The 24,061-nt window shown below is 49.7% G+C and overlaps 1 protein-coding gene across 5 annotated transcripts in view; it reads left to right on the top strand.

The window, feature by feature from the left end:
* The first annotated feature begins 356 nt into the window (after positions 1 to 356).
* The window catches only part of CLCN7 (chloride voltage-gated channel 7), a 36,474-nt gene continuing 12,769 nt past the window's right edge, over positions 357 to 24,061 (top strand). For 3 of the 5 annotated variants that reach the window (XM_066275353.1, XM_066275354.1, XM_066275356.1), the window contains exons 1-9: positions 357 to 549; positions 14,388 to 14,489; positions 17,966 to 18,037; positions 18,180 to 18,245; positions 18,724 to 18,856; positions 19,174 to 19,283; positions 20,500 to 20,580; positions 21,544 to 21,606; positions 21,698 to 21,781. In XM_066275353.1, the coding sequence (XP_066131450.1) occupies positions 397 to 549; positions 14,388 to 14,489; positions 17,966 to 18,037; positions 18,180 to 18,245; positions 18,724 to 18,856; positions 19,174 to 19,283; positions 20,500 to 20,580; positions 21,544 to 21,606; positions 21,698 to 21,781 (864 nt within the window). In that variant the 5' untranslated portion in view covers positions 357 to 396. The remainder of the gene's footprint in view (positions 550 to 14,387; positions 14,490 to 17,965; positions 18,038 to 18,179; positions 18,246 to 18,723; positions 18,857 to 19,173; positions 19,284 to 20,499; positions 20,581 to 21,543; positions 21,607 to 21,697; positions 21,782 to 24,061) is intronic. The other 2 variants (XM_066275355.1, XM_066275358.1) reach the window with 1 other exon arrangement.

Below are 24,061 nucleotides of genomic sequence, written 5' to 3' on the forward strand. Positions count from 1 at the left end.
CAATCTATCGCAAAGAGAGAGAGCCTCTTGCCTCCCACGTCTTCCCTGCCTTCCTTCCTGTGTGGACTCGACTCCCGGCTCATTTTTCACTCGCTATATTGTGTTTGGACCTCACGGACTGGGGCTATATTGACAGACTGAAGCTCCTCAAGCAGGTTTCTGCTCCCACCAGACTCGGGGTCGCTCCCCTCTTCCAGATCTCAAATACTGCAGAGCCGGGTCCTGCCTGCCACACCGCGCCGGGCGCCTGGACCACAACTCCCACAAGGCTCAGCGAGTTTGGCCTAAAGCGGCTGCCGTCATGGTCATATGACTTCAACCAACATCACGTGGACGCTCTGTGGTCACGTGGTTACGGCGCGAATCACGAGAACAAACACGGGGCTTCGGCGGGCCATGGCCAATGTCTCCAAAAAGGTATCGTGGTCCGGCCGCGACCAGGATGACGACGAGGCGGCGCCGCTGCTGCGGAGGGCTGCACGGCCCGAGGCGCCGGCCGGCGAGGTCACGCCGCTACTGAATGGGGCCGGGCCTGCGGCCGCCCGCCGGGTAAGAAGCCCGGGGTGGCCTGTGGGCTCATGCCTGGCCTCCGGCCGGCAGAGACTTCCAACACCTCCGAGCCCCGCGTGGAGTCGCACCGCGGGGCGCAAAGATGCGGGTTCCGGTTAGTCTGGGCCAGCGCTGGGCCCGAGCCTCAGTCTTCGCTCGCGCTGGAGCGGGGCTCGCTGTGGCTGCACCCACGCGGAGAGCGTGGCCGCGGGCTGCTGCGAGCGCGGGGTCGGGGGCCCTGACAGCCCAAGGGTCCTTCGGGGTGGCCCTCTGCTAGGCCGGCGCTGGCGTGCACTGCCCAGTGCGCGGTCCCAGCCGAGCCTCGCCGGGACTCGGTGACTCCCTGCTCGGGTGGCTCCATCCCTATCATAAAGACAAGGAAGTTGAGCCACGGACCGGTTCGGGAACGCGCTAGGGTCTCCTTTGGCAATTGACATAACTGGCATCAGAACCTAGAGCCTGAGTTCTGGAGTCTTAGGAGGAAGTTCTGGGCCAGGTGCTCAGCAGGATCGAGGAGCAGGTGGAATTCGCCATTGCACTCGGGGTTTTATGGGCGGGATGCGTCGACTAGCACGCTTGCTGTCGTGTCCTTGACAGCATGAAGCTAATTTATTTCCTGCCAGTTTACTCCAAAATGGCTTTAAAGGAAAGGCAGATGGAATTCTGCTCAGGTGATCTTTTACTTTTCCCATCAAAACTGTGTTAATACACGAGCAACTATTTTAACAATTCCCAGATTTGGGGGCGCTGGGATTTTTAGAGAGAGAGAAGAAAAGAGAGAGAGGGCGAGAAGCGTTAATTTTGTTGTCCCACTTTGTGCATTCACTGATGGCTTTTTAAAAACAGTTTAGCTTGACCTGTGGTGGCGCAGTGGAGAAAGCGTCAACCTGGAAACGCTGAGGTTGCCGGTTCAAAACCCTGGGCTTGCCTGGTCAAGGCACATATGGGAGTTGATGCTTCCTGCTTCTCCCCCCTTCTCTGTCTCTCTCTCCCCTCTCTATAATGAATAAATAAAATCTTTAAAAAAAAACAGCTTAGATGGCAGAGTGTTCTCTTGTGAGATTAACATAGGAACTCAGCCACTCTTCTCTGCGGAGATCGGTGCATACTCAGGGCCCTCCTAGGAATGAATCGGTGCAGACTCAGGACCCTCCTAGGAATGAATCGGTGCAGACTCGGGGCCCTCCTAGGAATGAATCGGTGCAGACTCAGGACCCTCCTAGGAATGAATCGGTGCAGACGCAGACTCGGGGCCCTCCTAGGAATGAATCGGTGCAGACTCGGGGCCCTCCTAGGAATGAATCGGTGCAGACTCGGGGCCCTCCTAGGAATGAATCAGTGCAGACTCGGGGCCCTCCTAGGAATGAATCGGTGCAGACTCGGGGCCCTCCTAGGAATGAATCGGTGCAGACTCGGGGCCCTCCTAGGAATGAATCGGTGCAGACTCGGGGCCCTCCTAGGAATGAATCGGTGCATACTCGGGACCCTCCTAGGAATGAATCGGTGCAGACTCGGGACCCTCCTAGGAATGAAACGGTGCAGACTCGGGGCCCTCCTAGGAATAAATCGGTGCAGACTCGGGGCCCTCCTAGGAATGAATCGGTGCAGACTCGGGGCCCTCCTAGGAATGAATCGGTGCAGACTCGGGGCCCTCCTAGGAATGAATCGGTGCAGACTCAGCGCCCTCCTAGGAATGACAAGTATTTACCCTCAGGTTCCCTTGGCAGATCACTGCAGCTAGACACGCGAACAAGTCAGTGTGGTTGACATGTGCTCAGCATGTCAGTGATGCAGTTTATGTCTTCAAATGTATTTCCCTATGTTGTGTTAATTTTTAGTTAACTTTTTGTTGATTGGTTTTATTTATTTTTGCAATTATTCTTTACTTTTTCTCCTTCTGTTCTAGATCTGTCCTTTAAGTAATTGTGCAGTGTTTAAGGATTAGTCAGGGCATCAGGCTATTTCTCTAGAATTTATTATTAGGTTTCCCCAGTCCTTAGCATCCCAGTCCGATGCTCTATCCACTGTGCCACCACCTGGTCAGGCAGGTTTCCCCAGTCCATTGAAAATTCATTAGACAGTGAGGTCAGAGTCTGCCCTTTGCTGGTAGGATGCTGCTCGATTCCATTTGAGAGAAATCTGCTGAAATGCTTTCTGTGTCAGGCTTAAAGTAGCAAATTTGGGGTGGTAGGGATATGGGTGCTTTGTTATTTTTTTGGAACATGTCTGTTCTTTTTCCTTCTTTTAAAAGAAAGTTATCAGCCTGACCAGGCAGAGGTGCAGCGGATAGAGCATTGGCCTGGGATGCTGAGGACCCAGGTTCAAAACCCCCAGTTGCCAGCTAGACCACAGACTCATGTCTTGAGCGCGGGGTTGCCAGCTTGAGCTTGGGACTGTAGACATGACCCCATGGTCGTCGGCTCGAAGTCCAAGGTCACTGGACTTGAGCAAGGAGTTACTGGCTCAGTTGCAGTTCCCGGTCAAGGCACATGTGAGAAAAAAATACTGACTTTAGAGAGAGAAGAAGGGGAAGAGAAAGAGAAACCAATTTCTTATTCCACTTATTTATGCATTCATTGGTTGGTTCTTATATGTGCCCTTACCAGGGATCAAACCAGAACCTTGCTATATCAACAGGATGGTTCTTTAATCAACTGAGCTACCTGGTGAGGGCCTGAACAGTTTTTGAAATAATTTATTGTGCAGCTACATAGTGCTGGCTGCATGCAGTTTGCCTGAGACACAGAGGTGTATCAAGCAGCTTCCTGCTAGTTCCAGGTTCATGGAGAAGTAGGCCATTACTGTGAGGACTGGGTAAGGTCTCCAGAGGTAGGAGAGGTCACATTTGGGTCCAGTCCTGAGTGTAAGATCCTCAGGTGGACAGGCAGATGTGTGTTTGGGACCCTGGGAGAGTTTAGAAAGTAAAGGTGAGTGGGGAGTGGAGGCTGGAGAGAGAGGCCAGGTCAGACCTGAAGGGGACAGCTGCTTTGTCTCTGGGAGAGCCTGCAGGAAGCAGGAGACTCCAGTCTGAAAAGATCCTTAACCCGCCTGTGTGGACTGGTGCAAAGGAGAGGTTAGCAGTATTTATGGGAGGAGCACCACTCTGGACCAGGTGCCCCACATACCTCATCTGCAAGGAAGTTAATAGGTGTGCGACACTGAGCACAGTGCCTGTCACAAGGTAGTAAACGTTAGTCATTCGAAGCAGTGTTAAAAAGCAATTACACAAAAGTAATTCTTTGGGTTGCTGTTGGTAGTGCAACTTCACTGGCAGCTGACGAACTCCTTGATCCTGTCTTTCCTGCAGGGAGGGTCTGCTCTGGACTTGTGGGCTGAGCCCGTGGTCAGGCTCATGCACTCTAAGTAGTGCTGCAGCCGAAGGCAGCTTATAAAGCTGCTGCTCTCAGTCCAGGACCATTTGAACTGAAATGGAGATCGAAGCCGACAACTGCCCTTTGGGAATGTTCCGGTGAACTGGACATGGAGCTCGTCCTTACCATCGCCTGGTCTTAGGGGTTTATTGCAGGATATCCAGAGTTGGAACATGCTGTCTGCCACCTCAGCATGGGCACAGCCTGCCACGTACTTGAAGTAGCTGCTCTGGGCAGAGAGGCTGTATGCCAGGCTGCTAAGTGCCCAGTGTGGAGCAGACACAACCCTGGGCAGGGTGGACTGGGGACCAGCCTGGGCTCATCCTCCATCCATCCGGGACCAGGCTGTTAGAGCCACCTGTAGGTTCCTGTCCCCTTTGTGTGGGATTTTGGTTATCCAGTAAGTTACTGCCCATCCGCTGCTAGGATAGAGAGAGAGTGAGGTCAGCTAGCAAGTCATGGTCATGTGTGTAGGAAGTGAACTGTTTTAAGAACAGTTATAGAGGGAAATCTGAGGCAGAAGCAGGTGCTCTGGGGCGGGAATTGAGTATTTCCAGTGTAAATGCACAACGTTCCCAGGGACTCCTGCTTTGGGGAGCGCCACCTGAGACTCCCCAGTGGGGGTTTGGAATCATTCTAGGGATCTACTCTGGGAACTGAGGCTCTCCCATGGGACTGTGCTCTGCCCTGGTGACCCAGAGCCACAGACTACATCTGAGTATGCCAGCGAGGTGTGTGTGTGTGTGTGTGGGGGGGGTGCTTGCTCTCTGTGAATAAGCTGTCTTTCTCTAGGTCAGTGGTTCTCAACCTGCGGGTCGCGACCCCGGTGGGGGTCCAACGACCAAAACACAGGTTGAGAACCGCTGCTCTAGGTGGATCCCTCCACCAGGGGAACCCCTCAGGGAAGTCCTCGCCGCAGTGTTCTTATCCTACCCTTCTTCCTCTCCATCTGTCCACCCCAAGCCCCACTTTGTAGGGTCCAGGTTGGCCACCCTGCTCCCTCCCCAGGGTCCTGTCCAGAGTGGCAGAATGAGGTAGCAAACAACCTTTAAGTTGTTTTCAAATTTTGTTTTAATTTTGGTAAAAACATGTAGCAGAATTTACCATCTTAATTATCTTAAGTGTTTAGCTCATTGGTGTTAAGTACATTCACATTGTTTTGCAACCATCAGCACCATCCATCCCCAGAACTCTATTCATCTTGCAAAACTGAAACTGTGCCCATTAACACTGACTTTCCCTTTCCTCAGCCCCTGGAAACCACTATTCTACTTTATCTTTTTTTATTTTAAAGATTTTATTTATTGATTTTACAGAGAGGAGAGAGAGGGATAAGTAAAGAGAAATATCAATTCATAGTTGCTTCACTTTAGTTGTTCATTAATTGATTGCTTGTACATGCCTTGACCAGACAAATGCAGGGTTTCAAACCAGCGACCTCAGCATTCCAGGTCAACGCTTGATCCACTGCAACACCACAGGTCAGGCCCATTCTACTTTTTGTCCTTAGGAATTTGTTCAGGGACCTTGTATAAGTAGAATCCTGCAGTGTGTGTGTGTATAATACTCACATATGTATATATATTTTGTGTGTGTGTGTGTGTTAATAGCTAGTTTCTCATAATGCAGTCAGAGTTCATCTATGTTGTAACATATTGCAGAACTTCCTTTTTTTTTTTTTTTTGTATTTTTCTGAAGTTGGAAACGGGGAGGCAGACTCCCACATGCGCCTGACCAGGATCCACCCGGCATGCCCACCAGGGAGCAATGCTCTGCCCATCTGGGGCGTCGCTCTGTTGCAACCAGAGCCATTCTAGCACCTGAGGCAGAGGCCACGGAGCCATCCTCAGCGCCCGGGCCAACTTTGCTCCAGTGGAGCCTTGGCTGCGGGAGGGGAAGAGAGAGACAGAGAGGAAGGAAAGGGGGAGGATGGAGAAGCAGATGGGCGCTTCTCCTGTGTGCCCTGGCCGGGAATTGAACCCGGGACTCTCGCACACCAGGCTGACGCTCTACCACTGAGCCAACCGGCCAGGGCTGAACTTCCTTCCTTTTTAAGGCTAAATAATATTCCATTGTGTATAAATACTACATTTGGTTTGAATAATTCATCATCATTGGACATTTGGGAGATTACTTACACATTTTCTTTCTTTTATTCTTTCTTTTTTTCTATTTTCTTTTTTTGGGGGAAAGGCATGGAGAGGGAGACAGGAACATGGAGCTGCTCCTGTATGTTCCCTAACTGGGCAATCGAACCGGCAACCTCTGCATTCCAGGATAATGCTCCAACTGAGCTATCTGGCCAGGGCTTAATTTCTTTTTTTATTTTCAGAGGTACAGAGACAGGAAGGGAGAGAGAGGCGAGGGGAAGGGAAGCATTCGTTTGTTGTTCCACTCAGTCCTGCACTCATTGGCTGCTTCCTATATGTTCCCTGAACTGGGATCAGACCCGCCACCTTGTTGTTGTGGGATGATGCTCTTAACCACCTGAGCTAACCCGCCAGGGCTGCTTCCACATTTTAACTACTGCGAATAATGCTATGAGAGTATGAGTGTAAGACTCGTTTTCAATTTTGGGGGTACATGCACACATAGAATTGCTGGGACATATGATAGTTCTATTTTTCACTTTTTGAGGAACTTCCATACTGTTTTCCATAGTGCCTGCACAATTTTGTATTCGTGCCCACAGTGCACTGAGTTCCAACTTCTCCACATTCTCACCAACACTTATTCTCTGTTGTTTTTTTATTTTGACCATTCTCTCTCTCTTTCCCCTAACCCGCGACAGCCATGGCTTGAATAATTCTAGCAAAGTTCGCCCTGGGCACTGAGAATGGCTCCGTGGCCACTCCTCAGGCACTAAAATAGCTCTGTTGCTGAGCAACAGAGCAGCAGCCCCAGATGGGCAGAGCATCACCCTGGTAGAGGATTTGTCCAGTGGATCCTGGTTGGGGCACATGCAGGAGTCTGTCTCTCTGTCTCCCTGCCTCTAACTTAATAAATACAAAAAAAACCCCAAGTAAAATTAAATTTAATAAATAGCCTGACCGGGTGGTGGCGCAGTGGATAGAGCGTCGGACTGGGATGCGGAAAACCCAAGTTCGAGACCCTGAGGTTGCCAGCTTGAGTGAGGGCTCATCTGGTTTGAGCAAAGCTCACCAGCTTGAGCCCAAGGTTGCTGGCTCTAGCAAGAGGTTACTCGGTCTGCTGAAGGCCCGTGGTCAAGGCACATATGAGGAAGCAATCAATGAACAATTAAGGTGTTGCAACGCGCAAAGAAGAACTAATGATTGATGCTTCTCATCTCTCCATTCCTGTCTGTCTGTCCCTGTCTATCCCTCTCTCTGACTCTCTCTGTCTCTAAAAATAATAATAATAATAATAAATAAGTAAATAGCCTGACCTGTGGTGTTGCAGCGGATAAAGCGTCGACCTGGAACGCTGAGGTCGCCGGTTCGAAACCCTGGGCTCGCCCAGTCAAGGCACATATGGGAGTTTATGCTTCCTGCTTCTCCCCCCCCTTCTTTCTCTGTCTCTTTCTCTCCTCTCTCTAAAATGAATTAAAAAAAAAAGTAAATAAATATCACATATGTAGGCCTGTGTGATCACTGCAGTCAAGGTACAGAGAATGCCCATTACCATGGAGATCATGCCCCTTCCCCCCATTAGTCTGTTCTCATTGTCCAGGCCTAACATTTCAAGAATGTCAGGTCACTAGAACCACACAGTATGTAAATCTTTGGGGACAGATGCTTTCACTCAGTATCCTGCCTTGTAAGATTTCTTTTTTGTTTGTTTGTTTTTAAATTTTTTTATTGATTTTAGAGGAGAGAGAAGGGGGGTAGGAGCAGGAAACATCAACTCTCAGTAGTTGCTTCTCATGTGTGCCTTGACCGGGCAAGCCTGGAGTTTCGAACCTGCGACTTCAGCATTCCAGGTCAACACTTCATCCACTATGCTAGCGCAGGTCAACCACATTACCCTGTAAGATTTCAGCCAGGTTATTGTGTGTATTAATAGTTTGAAGAACAAGTACTTAACTTGTATTTAAGAAACTAGAAGGAAATAGACACAACACCCAGTAAATTACGAAACTTCAAGTAAATGGTTTTTTTCATCACAAAAGATAGTTCCTAAAAGATTCCCATAAAGTTTGAAAAAGAGATGATGAAAACATGAAGGTGTGGATGAGGGAGAGGGCCCAGCCAGAGGAAGCTGCAGACCTCAGCCTTCTCCCACCCATCAGCCTTCACTCCCCTGGTCCACACGGTGCTCTCACGGTGCCGACACCTGTGCTCACCTGGCATCCTCGGGGCCAGGGGCGGAAAGACCTCTTGTCACCTGAACGAGGGAGTCCTGCCCCTGTACTGTCTAGGCCATGTGTGAGGTCTCAGCCTGGCCCCAGAAACTGTTTAGATATCAAGGGAAATGCTTCATGGAGTCCGACTCGGGCCTGCCCTGGTGTGGTGGGAATGACTGCCCGATGAAATTGAGCTGCTTTTATTATCGGTGACGAATAAGATCAAGGTGGCCGGACTGCCTTTTTCTGCGGGCTCCCTCTGTCAGGTTGGATGGCAGTGTCAGTTTTCCTTTCGCAGTCTGACTGAGTGCCTCCTGGCATTGCTCAGCTGGGTTTGTCTGTCATTGTCCCCGTCCCTGTCTGGTTGGCCTGTCTGCATATATGGACCTGAAGTGTATTCAGTGTTCTTGTGGTCGGGCTTGTGGCCAGTGCTTGCTTCCAGATCACATGTTCTGTCTGGGCCGTGTAGCCAGTGCCAGGCCACTCCCGGTGAGAGTTCACTCTTAGCTGGGATCCAGTTCTGGGCTGGCCCCTTTCAGCTGCCTTTCCAATCAGAGTCAGCTGCTCGGAGGCATTGTCAGTTGTTTTTAGAAGAGAAAACAATGATGTTTCCCTCATTAATCACCAGTTCTGACATTCACCGTACATACATAGAGAAAAGTGCACTGTTGTGCAACTGGAGCATGGTTGTCAAGGGAACATGCACCTCACATGTTACCGTCCCAAATATCTGTCAACTTCTAACCCCTGGAACCTGTGCATGGGACCTCACATGGAAATACGGTCTTCTCAAACATTATCAAGTTAGGATGATGTCAGACTGGCATAGTCTGACACCAGGGACAAGTGTCCTCGTAAGTAGAGGGAAATTTGGTTAGACACACAGGGAGGAGGCCAGGTGACGACGGAAGCAGAGGTTAGAAACCTTTTTGGCTGAGAGAGCCATGAACGCCACATATTTTAAAATGTAATTCCGTGAGAGCCATACAATATAACACTAAATACAAGTAAATGTGTGCATTTTATGTAAGACCAACACTTTTAAAGTACAATAAGTCTCTGAATTCTTTTTTTTATTTTTATTTTTTACAGAGACAGAGTGAGTCAGAGAGAGGGATAGACAGACAGGAACGGATAGAGATGAGAGGCATCAATCATTAGTTTTTCATTGCGCGTTGCAACACCTTAGTTGTTCATTGATTGCTTTCTCATATGTGCCTTGACCACGGGCCTTCAGCAGACCGAGTAACCCCTTGCTGGAGCCAGCGACCTTGGGTTCAAGCTGGTGGGCTTTCTTTTTGCTCAAACCAGATGAGCCCACGCTCAAGCTGGCGACCTCAGGGTCTCGAACCCGGGTCCTCTGCATCCTAGTCCGACGCTCTATCCACTGCGCCACCGCCTGGTCAGGCTGAATTCTTTTTAATAACGTTGTTATGCTGTTGCTAACCAATGATGAATAAAGTACACCATTAATGCGACTTCTGGTGCTGCATGGTTTTGCTGATGGCTTTGTAGTCTGGTTGATACGTGGTGAGGTTAAGCTTCATGCAGGCATTGAGACTTCCATCCATTAAACGTGATCATAGGTTGGTCTTAACGTGCTTTAGATGTGAGAAAGACTGCTCCCATGCATATGTAGAGCCAAACATTGTCAGTATAGCAATACCGACACGCTGCAGTGTATGGTTTGTGACGGGAAGCGCGTTCCAAGTTTTGACAGTCAGCTGGTATGCGGGTTGAAGTTTTTTCATTTCTCCCCACTTGTGTTTGCTCGCCAACTCTGCTTGCTGTCATGTAAGTCTTTCCAAATCTTCATTCAGTGACTTGAACTTATTCACCCACATGTCTGAGGCCTTCAGGTCAGCAGCTTGTAGCTCAAATCTCTGACAGAGACACCGGGGATGTAACTCAGGTCAGCGCTGTCCACTGCACACTCGTGTGGATGGGTGATGAACTTAAAAAGACGAGTGCGCTCACAAAATTTTCCAAAGCATGCTTTGAATGACTGTAGGAGATTAGATGTGAAGCCTGCTAACTGCTAGAGATCAAGATGTTGAGCAGGGTCACTTGCTGTGCATACATCTTTCAACTCTCCCAGTTTTTCAAAGTGTAGTAAACGACCTGTTTTAATGCCAGTGATGAAGAGTTCCAGCTTGTTTTCAAATGCAAACACTACTTGTTGAAGGGATAAGTCTGTATTTCCAACGCCTTGCATTTTCACATTGAGCTGGTTCAGATGTTCAGTCGTGTCCACGAGATAGAACTTCAGGAGCCACTCAGTGTTAGCTAACGCAGGATGCTTGATGTTTTTCATTTCAAGAAAAGTCCAGATTTCACTCAGACAAGCCGCAAAACATCTGAGCACCTTCCCTCTTGACAACCAACGCACATTGCTGTGCAGAAGCAGACCAGGATAATTATTCCCAACTTCATCCAGCAATGTTTTAAACTGGCGATCATTTAAAGCTCGGGCAACAATAAAGTTGACCACCCAAATGACCAGTGACATCACCTCACCAAGCTGGTCGCCACACATCTGAGCACAAAGCGCCTCCTGATGTAGGATGCAGTGAAAACTTAGGATGAGTCTCTTTTCATGTTCACGAAGAAACGCTACGAATCCTGTTTTTCCCTACCATGCACAGAGCACCATCAGTACATACCGAAATAAGTTTATCCAGTGGTAGATTTTTTTCTTTAGCAAACTCAGTGAAAGACTTGAATAGATCCTCCCCTCTTGTTATCTCTTTCATAGGCAAAACAGCAAGACTTTCCTCACTGTAGTGTGTCACCAACAGCATACCTTGCAATCACGCTGAACTGGAATAAATGGCTTACGTCTGTTGACTCATCCAAAGCGAGAGAAAAGAATGGTGCTGCATTTATGTCCTTCATTTGTGTTGCCTCAATTTGATTTGCCATCGTGAACAGTTCTTGCCGACAGAGGCATGTCTTTTTTTTTTTTTTTTTTTTTGTATATTTCTAAAGCTGGAAACGGGGAGAGACAGTCAGACAGACTCCCGCATGCGCCTGACCGGGATCCACCCGGCACGCCCACCAGGGGGCGATGCGCTCTGCCCACCAGGGGGCAATGCTCTGCCCCTCTGGGGTGTCGCTCTGCTGCCACCAGAGCCACTCTAGCACCTGGGGCAGAGGCCAAGGAGCCATCCCCAGCGCCCGGGCCATCTTTGCTCCAATGGAGCCTTGGCTGCGGGAGGGGAAGAGAGAGACAGAGAGGAAGGGGGGGGGTGGAGAAGCAAATGGGCGCTTCTCCTATGTGCCCTGGCCGGGAATCGAACCCGTGTCCCCTGCACACCAGGCTGACGCTCTACCGCTGAGCCAACCGGCCAGGGCCAGAGGCATGTCTTTTATTCGTTTGATTATCTTGTCTTTATCCGAAAAGTCGTCAAAAAGTTCATTGGCAACATCAAGCATGAATGTTTTGGCATACTCTCTATCTTTGAATGGCTTTCCGCTTCTCACAATTGCTAAAGGACCAGCAAAGCTAGCCGAATTCCATTCACCTTGTTGGGTCCAAACACGGAGTTGCTACTGACTAGCTTGCACTCTGCACAGTAGCTCTTGACATGCTTTCTTCCTGCTGTCCCCTGCTGGATATTTCGATGCAAATGTAGTATGGTGTGTGTCGAAGTGCCACTTTATATTTGACCGTTTCATTGATGCAAAGTTTTGGGTTTTTTTGTATTTTTCTGAAGTTGGAAATGGGGAGACAGTCAGACAGACTCCCGCATGTGCCCTACCGGGATGCACCCGGCATGCCCACCAGGGGGCGATGCTCTGCTCATCTGGGGTGTCGCTCTGTTGCAACCAGAGCCATTCTAGTGCCTGAGGCAGAGGCCACAGAGCCATCCTCAGCACCCAGGCCAACTTTGCTCCAATGGAGCCTTGGCTGTGGGAAGGGAAGAGAGAGAGAGGAAGGAGAGGGGGAGGGGTGGAGAAGCAGATGGGCGCTTCTCCTGTGTGCCCTGGCCGGGAATCAAACCCAGGACTCCTGCACGCCAGGCCAACGCTCTACCACTGAGCCAACCAGCCAGGGCTCATCGATACAATTTTATCATTGCATATTAGACATACTGCAGAACCTGCTCTCTCTACAAAGACAAATTCCTTTGTCCATTCCTGCTGAAAAGTACAATATTCCTCATCTTTTTTTCTTTGTCATCTTCTTCATCAAAAGGGTTTCTGCAATTAGCTAGCTGACTATTTGATTAAAAGGAGGGAAGTTTACTTCCTGACCTCAAAACGACTCATGTACGTTATGCATTATCCAATAAAAATTCGGTGTTGTCCCGGAGGACAGCTGTGATTGGCTCCAGCCACCTGCAACCATGAACATGAACAGTAGGAAATGAATGGATTGTAATACATGAGAATGTTTTATATTTTTGTTTTTTTGTGTTTTTTTTGTATTTTTCCGAAGCTGGAAACGGGGAGAGACAGACAGACTCCCGCATGCACCCGACCGGGATCCACCCGGCATGCCCACCAGGGGGCGATGCTCTGCCCCGCCCTAGCGCCTGGGGCAGAGGCCAAGGAGCCATCCCCAGCGCCCGGGCCATCTTTGCTCCAATGGAGCCTTGGCTGCGGGAGGGGAAGAGAGAGACAGAGAGGAAGGAGAGGGGGCGGTGGAGAAGCAAATGGGCGCTTCTCCTATGTGCCCTGGCCGGGAATCGAACCCGGGTCCCCTGCACGCCAGGCCGACGCTCTACCGCTGAGCCAACCGGGCAGGGCCGTTATTTTTTTTTATTATTAAAGATTTGTCTGCAAGCCAGATGCAGCCATCCAAAGAGCCACATCTATACAAAAAAAAAAAAAAAAAAAGGGAGCCACATCTGGCTCGTGAGCCATAGGATCCCAATCCCTGGGTTAGAGTAATATGGCCCAAAGTCAAGGAATGGTAGGACAGCCAGCACCTATCAGAAGCTAGAAGAGTCAGGAAGGAGCCTCCTCACGACCCTTGAGAGGTAGTGCCATGTGCTGGCACGAATTTGGACTTCTGGCCTCCAGAGCTGGGAAAGAGAAGTTTCCCTTGATTTAAGGCCCCCAGTCTGTTGTAATTGTTCACAGTAGTCCCAGGAGATTTAGGCAACCCCCCCCAATCAGCCAGTGCCCCCTGAGCCCCCTTGTGTCCCTCACTTTTCCTGTTTCCCCCACAAGTAGCCACTTGTAGCACAGGTTGTTTTCACCCGACTGTAAACTTGCTATAGTGGAGTCCCAGTTCACTCTTTGGCTGGACTCCCTCTGGGGGCTGTTGCTGAGTATGCAGCAGGATTTGTTCCTGTCATGGCTGTGTGTTTTTCCCCTGCATGTGGGGCTGTCAGGTGAAAGGCTGGACGCCCATCTGCATTTGCCTTGCAGAACAACGACGAGTCCTATTTGAGTTCAGGTATGTTCCTTGCAATGTTTGGGACATACTTATACTAAAATGTGATTCGTTGTTTCTGAAATGAAACAAGGAAATGAAAATGGAACTGATCTCTGTTATTTGTTTCCTAGTCAGGCCTCTGCCATGTCCTAACAGTAGGCATAAGAGAAATTGTCCTCCTTGTCTGTCCTCCGTTTGACCCATACCCTTAGTCCTGGAGTGTGGCCTCACTTCAGAGGGGAGGGTTCAGGTTCTGAGGGCACTCCTGCCCTGGGAGAGGAGGCACCTCAGACTACGTTTTTGGTGAGCTGACCTGGAGGCCTGTGACAGGTCCCACCTTGGCAGAACCGCTTGGTCTCATGATGGGGGGAGATGGTGAGGGGGACAGGAAGGCTCTTGGAGGAGGTACCCTGGCATGCCTGTTGTTCTTGGCCTGGGGAGTGGGCCACGGGGGCACCAGCATGGTTGCCTGAAGCCCTGGGTTCTGGCGGCTGGCAGGTTACTAATCTCTGAAGTGCTCTGGAACAAGGGAGGGCAGGGCCCCTGGGTTAGGGGTGTCCTGGGCTTCCCAATATGAAGCTGGACATCCTGGTGACGGGCTGTAGGTGGTTGGGGCAGACCTGGGTGCTGCGCTGGCCCTCCTGTCCTCCTGCACACAGCAGGTGTGGGTTGTGCTCCCCAAACAGGACCAGATGATGCCAGGGTATCTGGAGGGGGGTGATGCTCAGTACAGCTTGGCCGTGTGGCTAAACACCCTGTGATTTTTCTTCTCTTCCAGTCGCCCCACTCAGCATCTTTCCAAATTGGACAGATGAGCAACATGGAGGTGGACGATGAACTTCTGGACCCAGTGAGTGGGAGTCATCCCCATTTATCCCCAGTAAGGACGAGACCTGCTTTGTGTATTGCAGCCTAGCTGGGGCCAGGCAGTAAATTCCAAACCAGAGGACGGCAGATGTAGGGGAAGGCCGTGCAGGGCTCTGGAAGAGACATGGGCCATTCTGCTCAGAGCCTGGGACAGATGTGGGCAGTTCTCTGCATGGCTCAGGGACAGATGTGGGCAGGATCATCAGAGCTCGGACAGAGACAGTAAAGAGCAGACAGTGGAGCCCCCCAGATCCCCAGAGCCTGGATGACCAGGGAAGGCCATTCTGAGGGGCCATGTTTCCTAAAGCCAAGCCAGATGAACAGAAACGGGAAGTGTGACAGGTGTGGAACACTGATTGAATGTGTTGTGTGTAGGTGCAGGTGGGGGAGGGGCCCCAGGTAGACTAGAGGATGGCCCTGGAGACAGGGCAGGCATCTGAGGTTGAATGGCCCTGGATGGCTATATCCTCTACTATCCCTGTGTCAGGGCTGGGCTGTCCACCAGCTGCCAGGGGATCATTTACTGAGCTCTTCCCCCCCCCCCCCAGACTTGGGCTTGACTTCCCCCTCAGGTATCTCATTGTCCCGATTTTCATTTCCGTGATGGCCAGTGGTGTTGAGCATCTTTCGTGTGCTGATGGCCGTTTGTATGTCTTTGGAGAAATATATCAGATACATGATTTGCCGAAACTTCTTCCTGTTCTATGGGTGTCTTCTCACTTTCTGACGGGCTGGTGAAGCACAAAAACTTTTACTTTTGATGAAGTCCAGTTTATCTATTTTATTTTGTTGTCATACTTAAGAAACCATTGTCTAGTCCAAGGTCATAAAGATTTACTCCTGTTTTCTTCTAAGGACTCTATAATTTTAGATCTTGATCCGTTTTTCACTAATTTTATTTATGGTCTCAGATAAGGGTCCAAGTTTATTGTTTTGCATTGGACGTCCAGTTTTCCCAGCACCATTTTGTGAAAAGACTATACTTTCCCTACTGAATTGCCTAGGCATTCTTGTCTAAAGTCAGTTGGTCATAAATGTAAGGGTTTATTTCCTGACTTGCACTTGTCTGCCATTAATCTGTGTCTGTCAGAGCCAGCATCATGTTCGTAGCAACCGTAGCTTTGTCGTCAGTTTGGAAGTCAGGAAGTTTGTGTCCTCCAACTTTGCTCTTCTCCTTCAGGGTCCTTCTGGCTCTTTGTGACTCCGTGTGTTTTCCATATTGATTGTAGGATCAGCGTGTCAATTTCTTCAACAATGCCCACTGAAATTTAGACAGATTGTGTTGAATCTTAATATTAAGTCTTTTGATGAACACAAGATATCTTCCCATTTATTTTATTTAGTTATTTGTTTGTTTGTTTAGTTATTTATTTTTAAGTGAGAGGAGGGGAGGTAGACAGACTGCTGCATGTACCCTGACTGGGAGCCACCTGGTAACCCCCCCTGAGGCTGATGCTCCTGACTCAGCCAAGCTGTTTTTAGTGCCTGAGGCTGTCACTAGGACCAACCGAGTTATCCACTGCTTGGGGCCAACGCTCAAACTGATCAAGCCACTGGCTGTGAGAGAGGAAGAAAGAGAAGGGGGAGAGGAAAAGGAAAAGAAACAGATGGTCGCTTCTTTGTGTGCCCTGACCAGGTATTGAACCTGGGGCATCCATTCACTGGGCTGATGCTCTCTCCACTGAGCCAACCAGCCAGGGCCCCTATTTATTTAGTTCTTCAGTTCCTTACTTCCAACAATGTTCTGTAGTTTTTTTTTTTTGTTTTTTGTTTTTTTAAATTATTTTATTTATTTATTTATTTTTTTGCATTTTTCTGAAGCTGGAAACAGGGAGAGACAGTCAGACAGACTCCCGCATGCGCCCGACCGGGATCCACCCGGCACGCCCACCATGGGGCCACGCTCTGCCCACCAGGGGGCGATGCTCTGCCCATCCTGGGCGTCGCCATGTTGCGACCAGAGCCACTCTAGCGCCTGGGGCAGAGGCCATAGAGCCATCCCCAGCACCCGGGCCATCCTTGCTCCAATGGAGCCTTGGCTGCGGGAGGGGAAGGGAGAGACAGAGAGGAAGGCGCGGCGGAGGGGTGGAGAAGCAAATGGGCGCTTCTCCTATGTGCCCTGGCCGGGAATCGAACCCGGGTCCTCCGCACGCTAGGCCGACGCTCTACCGCTGAGCCAACCGGCCAGGGCCTGTTCTGTAGTTTTTAGGATACAAATCTTAACGTTTTTGTTAAACGTATCTTAGGAATAAATTTTATTATAAATGTTTTATTTTTCTTGTTGTTGTAAATAAAGGTTTTTTTGTTTTTCTTTTTTTATTGATTGATTTTAGGGAGAGAGAGAAACAGAACCATCAATCTGTTCCTGTATGTACCCTGACCAGGGATCCAACTTCTGTGTATCAGAATGGCACTCTAACCAACTGAGCTATCTGGTCAGGGCGATATAGTTATTTTCTTTTTTTTTTTTTTTTTTGCATTTTTCTTAAGTTGGAAACGGGGAGGCAGTCAGACACCCGGCACGCCCACCAGGGGGCGATGCTCTGCCCATCTGGGGCATTGCTCTGCCGCAATCAGCCATTCTAGCGCCTGAGGCAGAGGCCACAGAGCCATCCTCAGCGCCCAGGCAAACTTTTGCTCCAATGGAGCCTTGGCTGCGGGAGGGGAAGAGAGAGACAGAGAGGAAGGAGGGGGGGGATGGAGAAGCAGATGGGCACCTCTCCTGTGTGCCCTGGCCGGGAATCAAACCCAGGACTCCTGCACGCCAGGCCGACGCTCTGCCACTTAGCTAACCGGCCAGGGCCAATATAGTTATTTTCTTAATTTCATTTTGGACCATTCATTGCCAGTGCATAGAAATATATTTGGGCTCTGGCTGGTTTGCTCAGCAGTGGAATGTCAACCTGGTATGTTCACCAACCCAGGTCTCCAAACCCCTTCACTTAGGGTATTTATGGAGGTTCTATCACACAGGCTGATTTACATCATTGGTCATTGGTGATTAGCTCAGTCTCTAGCCACTACTCCTCCATGGAGGTCAGGACTGAAAATTGAGCCCTCTAATCACACATTGGTCTCTCTGGCGACCAGCCCCTATCCTGAGACCTAGGAGACCCCAATCCCTCTTCATCTCATTAGCTCACAAAAGACACTACCCAGGGATGCCCTGGATTTTAGAAGCTGGTGCCAGGAACTGGTACAAAAACCAATACTGTATTCTCCATTGTATCCTAGACTCATGGTAATATTCAGCTGTTAAACCACCCTTGCGTTCCTGGTGTGTTGCAGGATCCACACTCACTGGCATCTTGTTGAGAACTTGTGTCTGTGTTCATAGGGGTGTGCGTCTGTGATGAGTTCCCTTTCTGTGGCGTCCATGTCTAGCTGTGGGGTCAGGAGAGTAGTGGCCACGTGCTTCGTCCTCTCATTCGTGCTTCGTTCTTCAGTGTGCTGCGTTCTCAGTGTACGACTCTGCCTCTTCCTTTGTAGGAGATGGACCCCCCGCACCCTTTCCCCAAGGAGATCCCGCACAATGAGAAGCTCCTGTCTCTCAAGTATGAGGTGGGCCTCCGCCCTGGGTGCCCCCGCCCCATACAGCCCAGGCACTTCGCCCCCTCTCCAGCCTCACCCCCGCCTGCTGCCCGACGTGAGCCTGGGACATCAGGGTCAGTCACTGTGTTGTTTGTGCCATCCTGGTCTGCAGAGCTTGGATTATGACAACAGTGAGAACCAGCTGTTCCTGGAGGAGGAGAGGCGCATCAACCACACGGTGAGTCTGGGCCCGGCAGCCTGGACGCCGCCCTGGTGGCCCAAGGGCTGGGCTGGCACTGCCCTCCCACCTGGGTGTGGGATGTGTCTCTCCCATCTCCCTTTTGTCCTCAGTCCTTGTGCTGAGGTTCTAGCTTTGTTCCAAAATGGGAGACACCCAACACCTGGTATAGGAAAGAGTATGTGTGTCATGTCCAGATACCACAAAGAAGGCTGTTCTTAGAGATGCCAGCTGCAGTGGCCAGAATGTCAACAACTGATCGCGGATTAATTGGGAAGGTCCACATACATGTCCCACCCCAGTGTTCTGTTGTCTCTGAGATGTTGACCAGAGGCTGCCATCATGGACTTGGGGATGTGGAATCCAGCACACTGTGGATGGTTGTGGCCTACAGAATTCTGGGGCAGTCTGTCATCAGAGCAGCCTGTGGCTCATGTCTTGCCACTGCACCCACCTCTGACTGGTGCCTCCCCCATAGGCCTTCCGGACAGTGGAGATCAAGCGCTGGGTCATTTGTGCCATGATAGGGATCCTCACGGGGCTCGTGGCCTGCTTCATTGACATCATGGTGGAGAAATTGGCTGGCCTGAAATACAAGGTCGTCAAGGACAGTATCCTTGTCTGAGGTGCTCAGCATAGACGGAGTGGAGCTCAGAGCAGAGGGTAGGGTCCCACGAGTGGCCATGTGGCCCAGAGTGGGCCCAACAGGAGACATCTCTGGGCCTGGGTATTTGCCTTCCAACTGGGAGATGTGGGACTAGGCAGAAGCGAAGTGCATCTCTTTTTGGGCTGTGGAATGTCTCGGATGTGTGTTGGGGCATGGCCCCTCCCACCCCTCCCCCGTGCTCAGGGGCATGCTCATACCAGAGGTGTGGAGGGCTATGGTGCTTCAGATGGTGGAACCGATAGTCATCCTTGATGAGCCCAGATATCGACAAGTTCACAGAGAAAGGGGGCCTGTCCTTCTCCCTCCTGCTGTGGGCCACGTTGAACTCGGCGTTCGTGCTGGTCGGCTCCACAATTGTTGCCTTCGTAGAGGTATGGTTACGAGGGAGACCTATTCGGTGGGAGCTCCTCTGGCTCACCTACTGCAGCTTCTGCCGGTGAGGTTTATGGGGGCACACCGGTGCAGATGCTAAAGAGTCCACTGAGAACAGAAAATGTATCATGGCCTCCTCACCTCCCAACCCCTGTGGTGCTGCCCCTCGCCCACCCACACAGGCCGGAGCCTGCCCCATGCCCACCCCATACAGCGAGGGCCATAGGGGGAGCACATAGCTCATGTGTAGGGAGGGGGTCCCCACAACATGCAGGGCCTCAGGAGCTGGGCTGACCCAACCCAAGGATCCAGGTAGAAGAGACCACCACCCGGGAGGATCAGATTCTCTTAGGGGGTCTTTTGTTTCCAGGACTTCTCTCAGAAGCCCTTCCTATGGCTGCCTCTTTCTTTGCCCTTCCTTTGTCATGAGGTGTTGAAAGGGGAGGAAGCATCCAGAAGCTTCTGTCTGGAGTGCAGTGCAGTGCTCCCCCCAGGGGTTTTAAGGAACTCCAGTTCCTCTTAGATCAGGGGTCTCAAACTCAACTCAGCATGTGGGCCACAGAGCAAGATCACAGCCGTTTGGCGGGCCGCACTAGGTCTACAAAAGGCAACTGTTATGCAACACTTTTCTCACTGCAGTTGAAAACAAAAAAAAATCAGTACAACAAGCACAATCGTACATGCAGTTTACTCAGTGTCACAAAACGACCAGAAACTGTAGTTTGCATCACAACTGCTGTTAACTGAGCTAATATCTAGCTAGGATGCTAGAGAAATGAAAAATACAAGTAGGCCCCTAGGCTTACTTAATTTTATCCAAAATATTTTGAACTTCGTGGATTAGTCTGCGGGCCGCACAAAATTGTTCGGTGGGCCGCGAGTTTGAGATCCCTGTCTTAGATAGTACATGATGTGTGCCTTCCATCTATCCTAGAACATCCCCACCCTGCCCCTGTCCCCCTGGGGGGGCACTGGCCCCTTCCATCTCCACTCCCAACTCCTCCCACATCCCACAGCATTTGCACCTGTCAGTGGGCGTTCTGCATCTGGGTTGGGGAGCAGTGAGAAGCCCCTTCCCCAAGCAGCTGTCCAATCCAGCCCCATGTGGCCCCTCCCCCTGTCCTGAGCACCATGAGGCTGAGTCTCCCTGAGCCTGCTGGCTACATCAATTCACTCAGCTTGGCCAGCTCCATGTTAATTTCCCTCTCCTTCCAGCCAGTCGCTGCTGGCAGCGGGATCCCGCAAATCAAGTGCTTCCTCAACGGGGTGAAGATACCCCACGTGGTCCGGCTTAAGGTGAGGAGGTGAACCCTTGGCCAAAAGCATGGTGCTCATCATGGGGATTCTTTGCTGGGTTAGAAGCCTTTCGTTTGTCCACGGGCACCTCCCAATTCACCCAGACCAGTTTTGTATGCTGCTGACAAGCATGTGTACAGATGTGCTGGCAGAATTTTTTTTTTTAGTGAGAGAGAAAGGCAGGAAGAGAGAGATGAGAAGCATCAGCTCTGGTGGTTGTATCACTTTAGTTCATTGATTGCTTCTCATATGTGCCTTTACTGGGTGAGGGGGGAGCTCCAGCCAAGCCAGTGACCATGGAGTCATGTCAATGAGCCCGTTCTCAAGCTGGCGACCTTGGGGTTTAGAACCTGGGACTTCAGCGTCCCAGGTCAGCACTCTATTCACTGTGCCACTATTGGTCAGGCATGAACATTTTAAATAACAAAAATGCTTAAATGGTGTGTGTGCTGTGATTGCAGCTGTGTGGGAGATGTTTGTTCAGTGTTATACGGTGGTTAATATTCCAGAGTGACAGTGCCTGTGTTGGAGTGGGAGACTTGCAAGCATTTTCCATTTGTCAAAATTTTTCTTAGAATTAATTATACTTAATATTTTTGATGACATACTGACTCTGCAGGGGGTGGGAAGCCAGGCTTCCTCCCGTGGCCATTTCCAGTGTTTTGGTCTGCATGCCACAGCCTGGGATTTGCTGATGCTTTTCTCCTGTCCCTGTCTGGGGAGCAGATGGTCCTGGGGGCCTGGAGTCCTGCAGCCCAGGAGCGTGGCGGGTGGTGGACAGACTTGGACAGAGTGACATCAAGGGGAGTGTTGTTCTGGCCTCCCTGAGTGCCCTCTTTGTCACTCATGGGTATTGGGTTGTTGATGTTATTCGTATCACTTTGTGTGCAGTGCTGTGGCTCAGGTTCTCGGACTGTGTGTGGCCTTTAATCAGAGACGTGACACATTTCCTTTGTGTTACAGACCCTGGTGATCAAAGTGTCCGGTGTGATCTTGTCTGTAGTGGGAGGACTGGCTGTGGGAAAGGTAATGGAGCCTGAGGGGCAGTGCTTTGGCCTGAGTCCCTGCACACTCTGTCTCTGAGCTCACCTGATGCGGGCTGTCCTGTGCTTTCCAGGAGGGGCCTATGATCCACTCAGGCTCCGTGATTGCTGCTGGGGTTTCCCAGGGGAGGTCAACATCGCTGAAGCGAGATTTCAAGGTGAGTCCTCTCCTGATGAAGATGTTGATGATGAGGGTGACTGTGAATGTGAATGTTTCTTGGAGAGTGGGGTCCCTTCTTCTCTGTGCAGGTATGCCCTGCCAGGGCTGTCCTTGACATCGATTCTGGGGTCTCCGCCACACCCTGTCCTGGGCGGCTCTCTGGAGTTTGCTGAAAAACAGTTTCTGCAGAAATTTGAGTAGCTATGAATAGCTTCTCTCAAAGGACGGTACAGCCTCGAAAAAGGTCGGGAATAACATGCTTACAGGTTAAGATGTTTAATTTTAATCCTCTATGGGATAAATTATTTTCATGACTAAAAAAATTTATGTAACATGAAATCAGTAAATACCAACCTAGAAATACAAATTAATGAATTCATCAGTTTCGGTGGTTTTACTATAACAAATATGTTTTGTAACTTGGAAGTTTCTAACATTTGCAGTTGTGTGTATTAAAGCTTAAGTATGGAATTCTATGGAACAGTTCGTGTTTGGCGTTGAAGATGCATATATGTTGCATTTCGAACATTTTATTTTTGGAAACCCTGTGCACCCTGGCTTTTTGCAGCGTCCCCTCTTATCCAGAAGTATTGGCCAATACATAGTTCATCTGTTCTCAAGCCTTTCATTGAAAGTGTTGCATTTGGTCTCCTTTCCTTCTCTAATTGTTTATCTACAGAAGTTGAAATAGGACATCCTCTTTTCCTACTAATTCCTTTTTGCTCTTGACATAAACAAGATGCAGTATCAAATTTCAATTTCAACAAAGTATATTGATGCTTACAGCTTATAGTGTGCAATGAACAATCTTTCTTATATAGCAGCCAAGCATTCACTACCGTTATATCTAGTAGATGAAACAGTATATGATGGTACCATTTCTTTTTTTCTTTATTTTTTGAGAGAGACAGAAAGAGGGACACACACGCAGGAAGGGAAAAAGATGAGAAGCATCAATTCTTTGTGGCGGCACCTTAGTTCATTGATTGCTTTCTCATATGTGCTTTGACTGGGGAGCTCCAGCAGACTGAGTGACCCCTTGCTCAAGCCAGTGACCCCGTGCCCCGTGAGCCTGTGCTCAAGCCAGCGATCTTGGGGTTTTGAACCTGGGTCCTCCGCATTCCAGTTCGACGCTCTATCCACTGAGCCACTGCCTGGTCAGGCTGTGGTACCATTTCTTTGACTGAATGGTGTCAGTGAATTGGTGTCAGTGAATCAACCAAGTCTACTCCACCCATGTGGTGGTTGTGTATTTGTACTTTTGTATTTGTATTTTAGGCCTCTGATAGATAAAACTAAAAAGGAAAGAATACAAGCAGTATTGCAGATACACTGAACCCTAACATTATAGCTCATTGTGAAAGTCACAAAGTTGTATTATATGAAAATAACAAAATGAATGTTGAAATGCAAGTAAGAGATTATTGATATACAAACCAAGAGCTATTAGGTGGCTCTCTCTTTTTTTTTCTTCTTTTTTTTTCTGAAGCTTGAAACGGGGAGGCAGTCAGACAGACTCCCACATGCGCCCGACCGGGATCCACCTGGCATGCCCACCAGGGGGCGATGCTCTGCCCCTCCGGGGCGTCGCTCTGTTGTGACCAGAGCCACTCTAGTGCCTGAGGCAGAGGCCATGGAGCCATCCCCAGGGCCTGGGTCATCTTTGCTCCAATGGAGCCTCGGCTGTGGGAGGGGAAGAGAGAGACAGAGAGGAAGGAGAGGGGGAGGGGTGGAGAAGCAGATGGGCGCTTCTCCTGTGTGCCCTGGCCAGGAATCGAACCTGGGATTTTCGCACACCAGGCCAATGCTCTACCACTGAGCCAACCGGCCAGGGCCTAGGCGACTCTCTCTTGTTTACCAAACACCAATAGAAGAAAAATTGACAATTGCAAAAGATGGTTCCTGTGGCCTCTATCAGCAGACAACCTGCAAAAGCACTTACTTTGATATTTCAAGTTACAGTTGATAACTGCTACCAAGAATGTTATTGGTTACTAAGAAGAAATTATATAACAACATGTATACGCCACCTTGTGGTAAAAAATTAAATAAATTAATAAAATATCAATATATTAGTATATAACTTGAAAGTTACACCGGCCCATAGAGGGTTATGATATACTTTAGAATAATTTTGTCATACACAAGTTTAGAGATAGTTAACCTTTATACAGCACAAAGTCTTTTTTTTAAAAAAGATTTTATTGATTTTAGAGGATAGAGAGAGAAAAAAGGGGAAAGGGAGGAGTGGGAACAACTTGTGGTATTTGCTTCTCCT

This window comes from Saccopteryx bilineata, chromosome 4 (assembly GCF_036850765.1).
Source record: "Saccopteryx bilineata isolate mSacBil1 chromosome 4, mSacBil1_pri_phased_curated, whole genome shotgun sequence".
NCBI lineage: Eukaryota > Metazoa > Chordata > Mammalia > Chiroptera > Emballonuridae > Saccopteryx > Saccopteryx bilineata.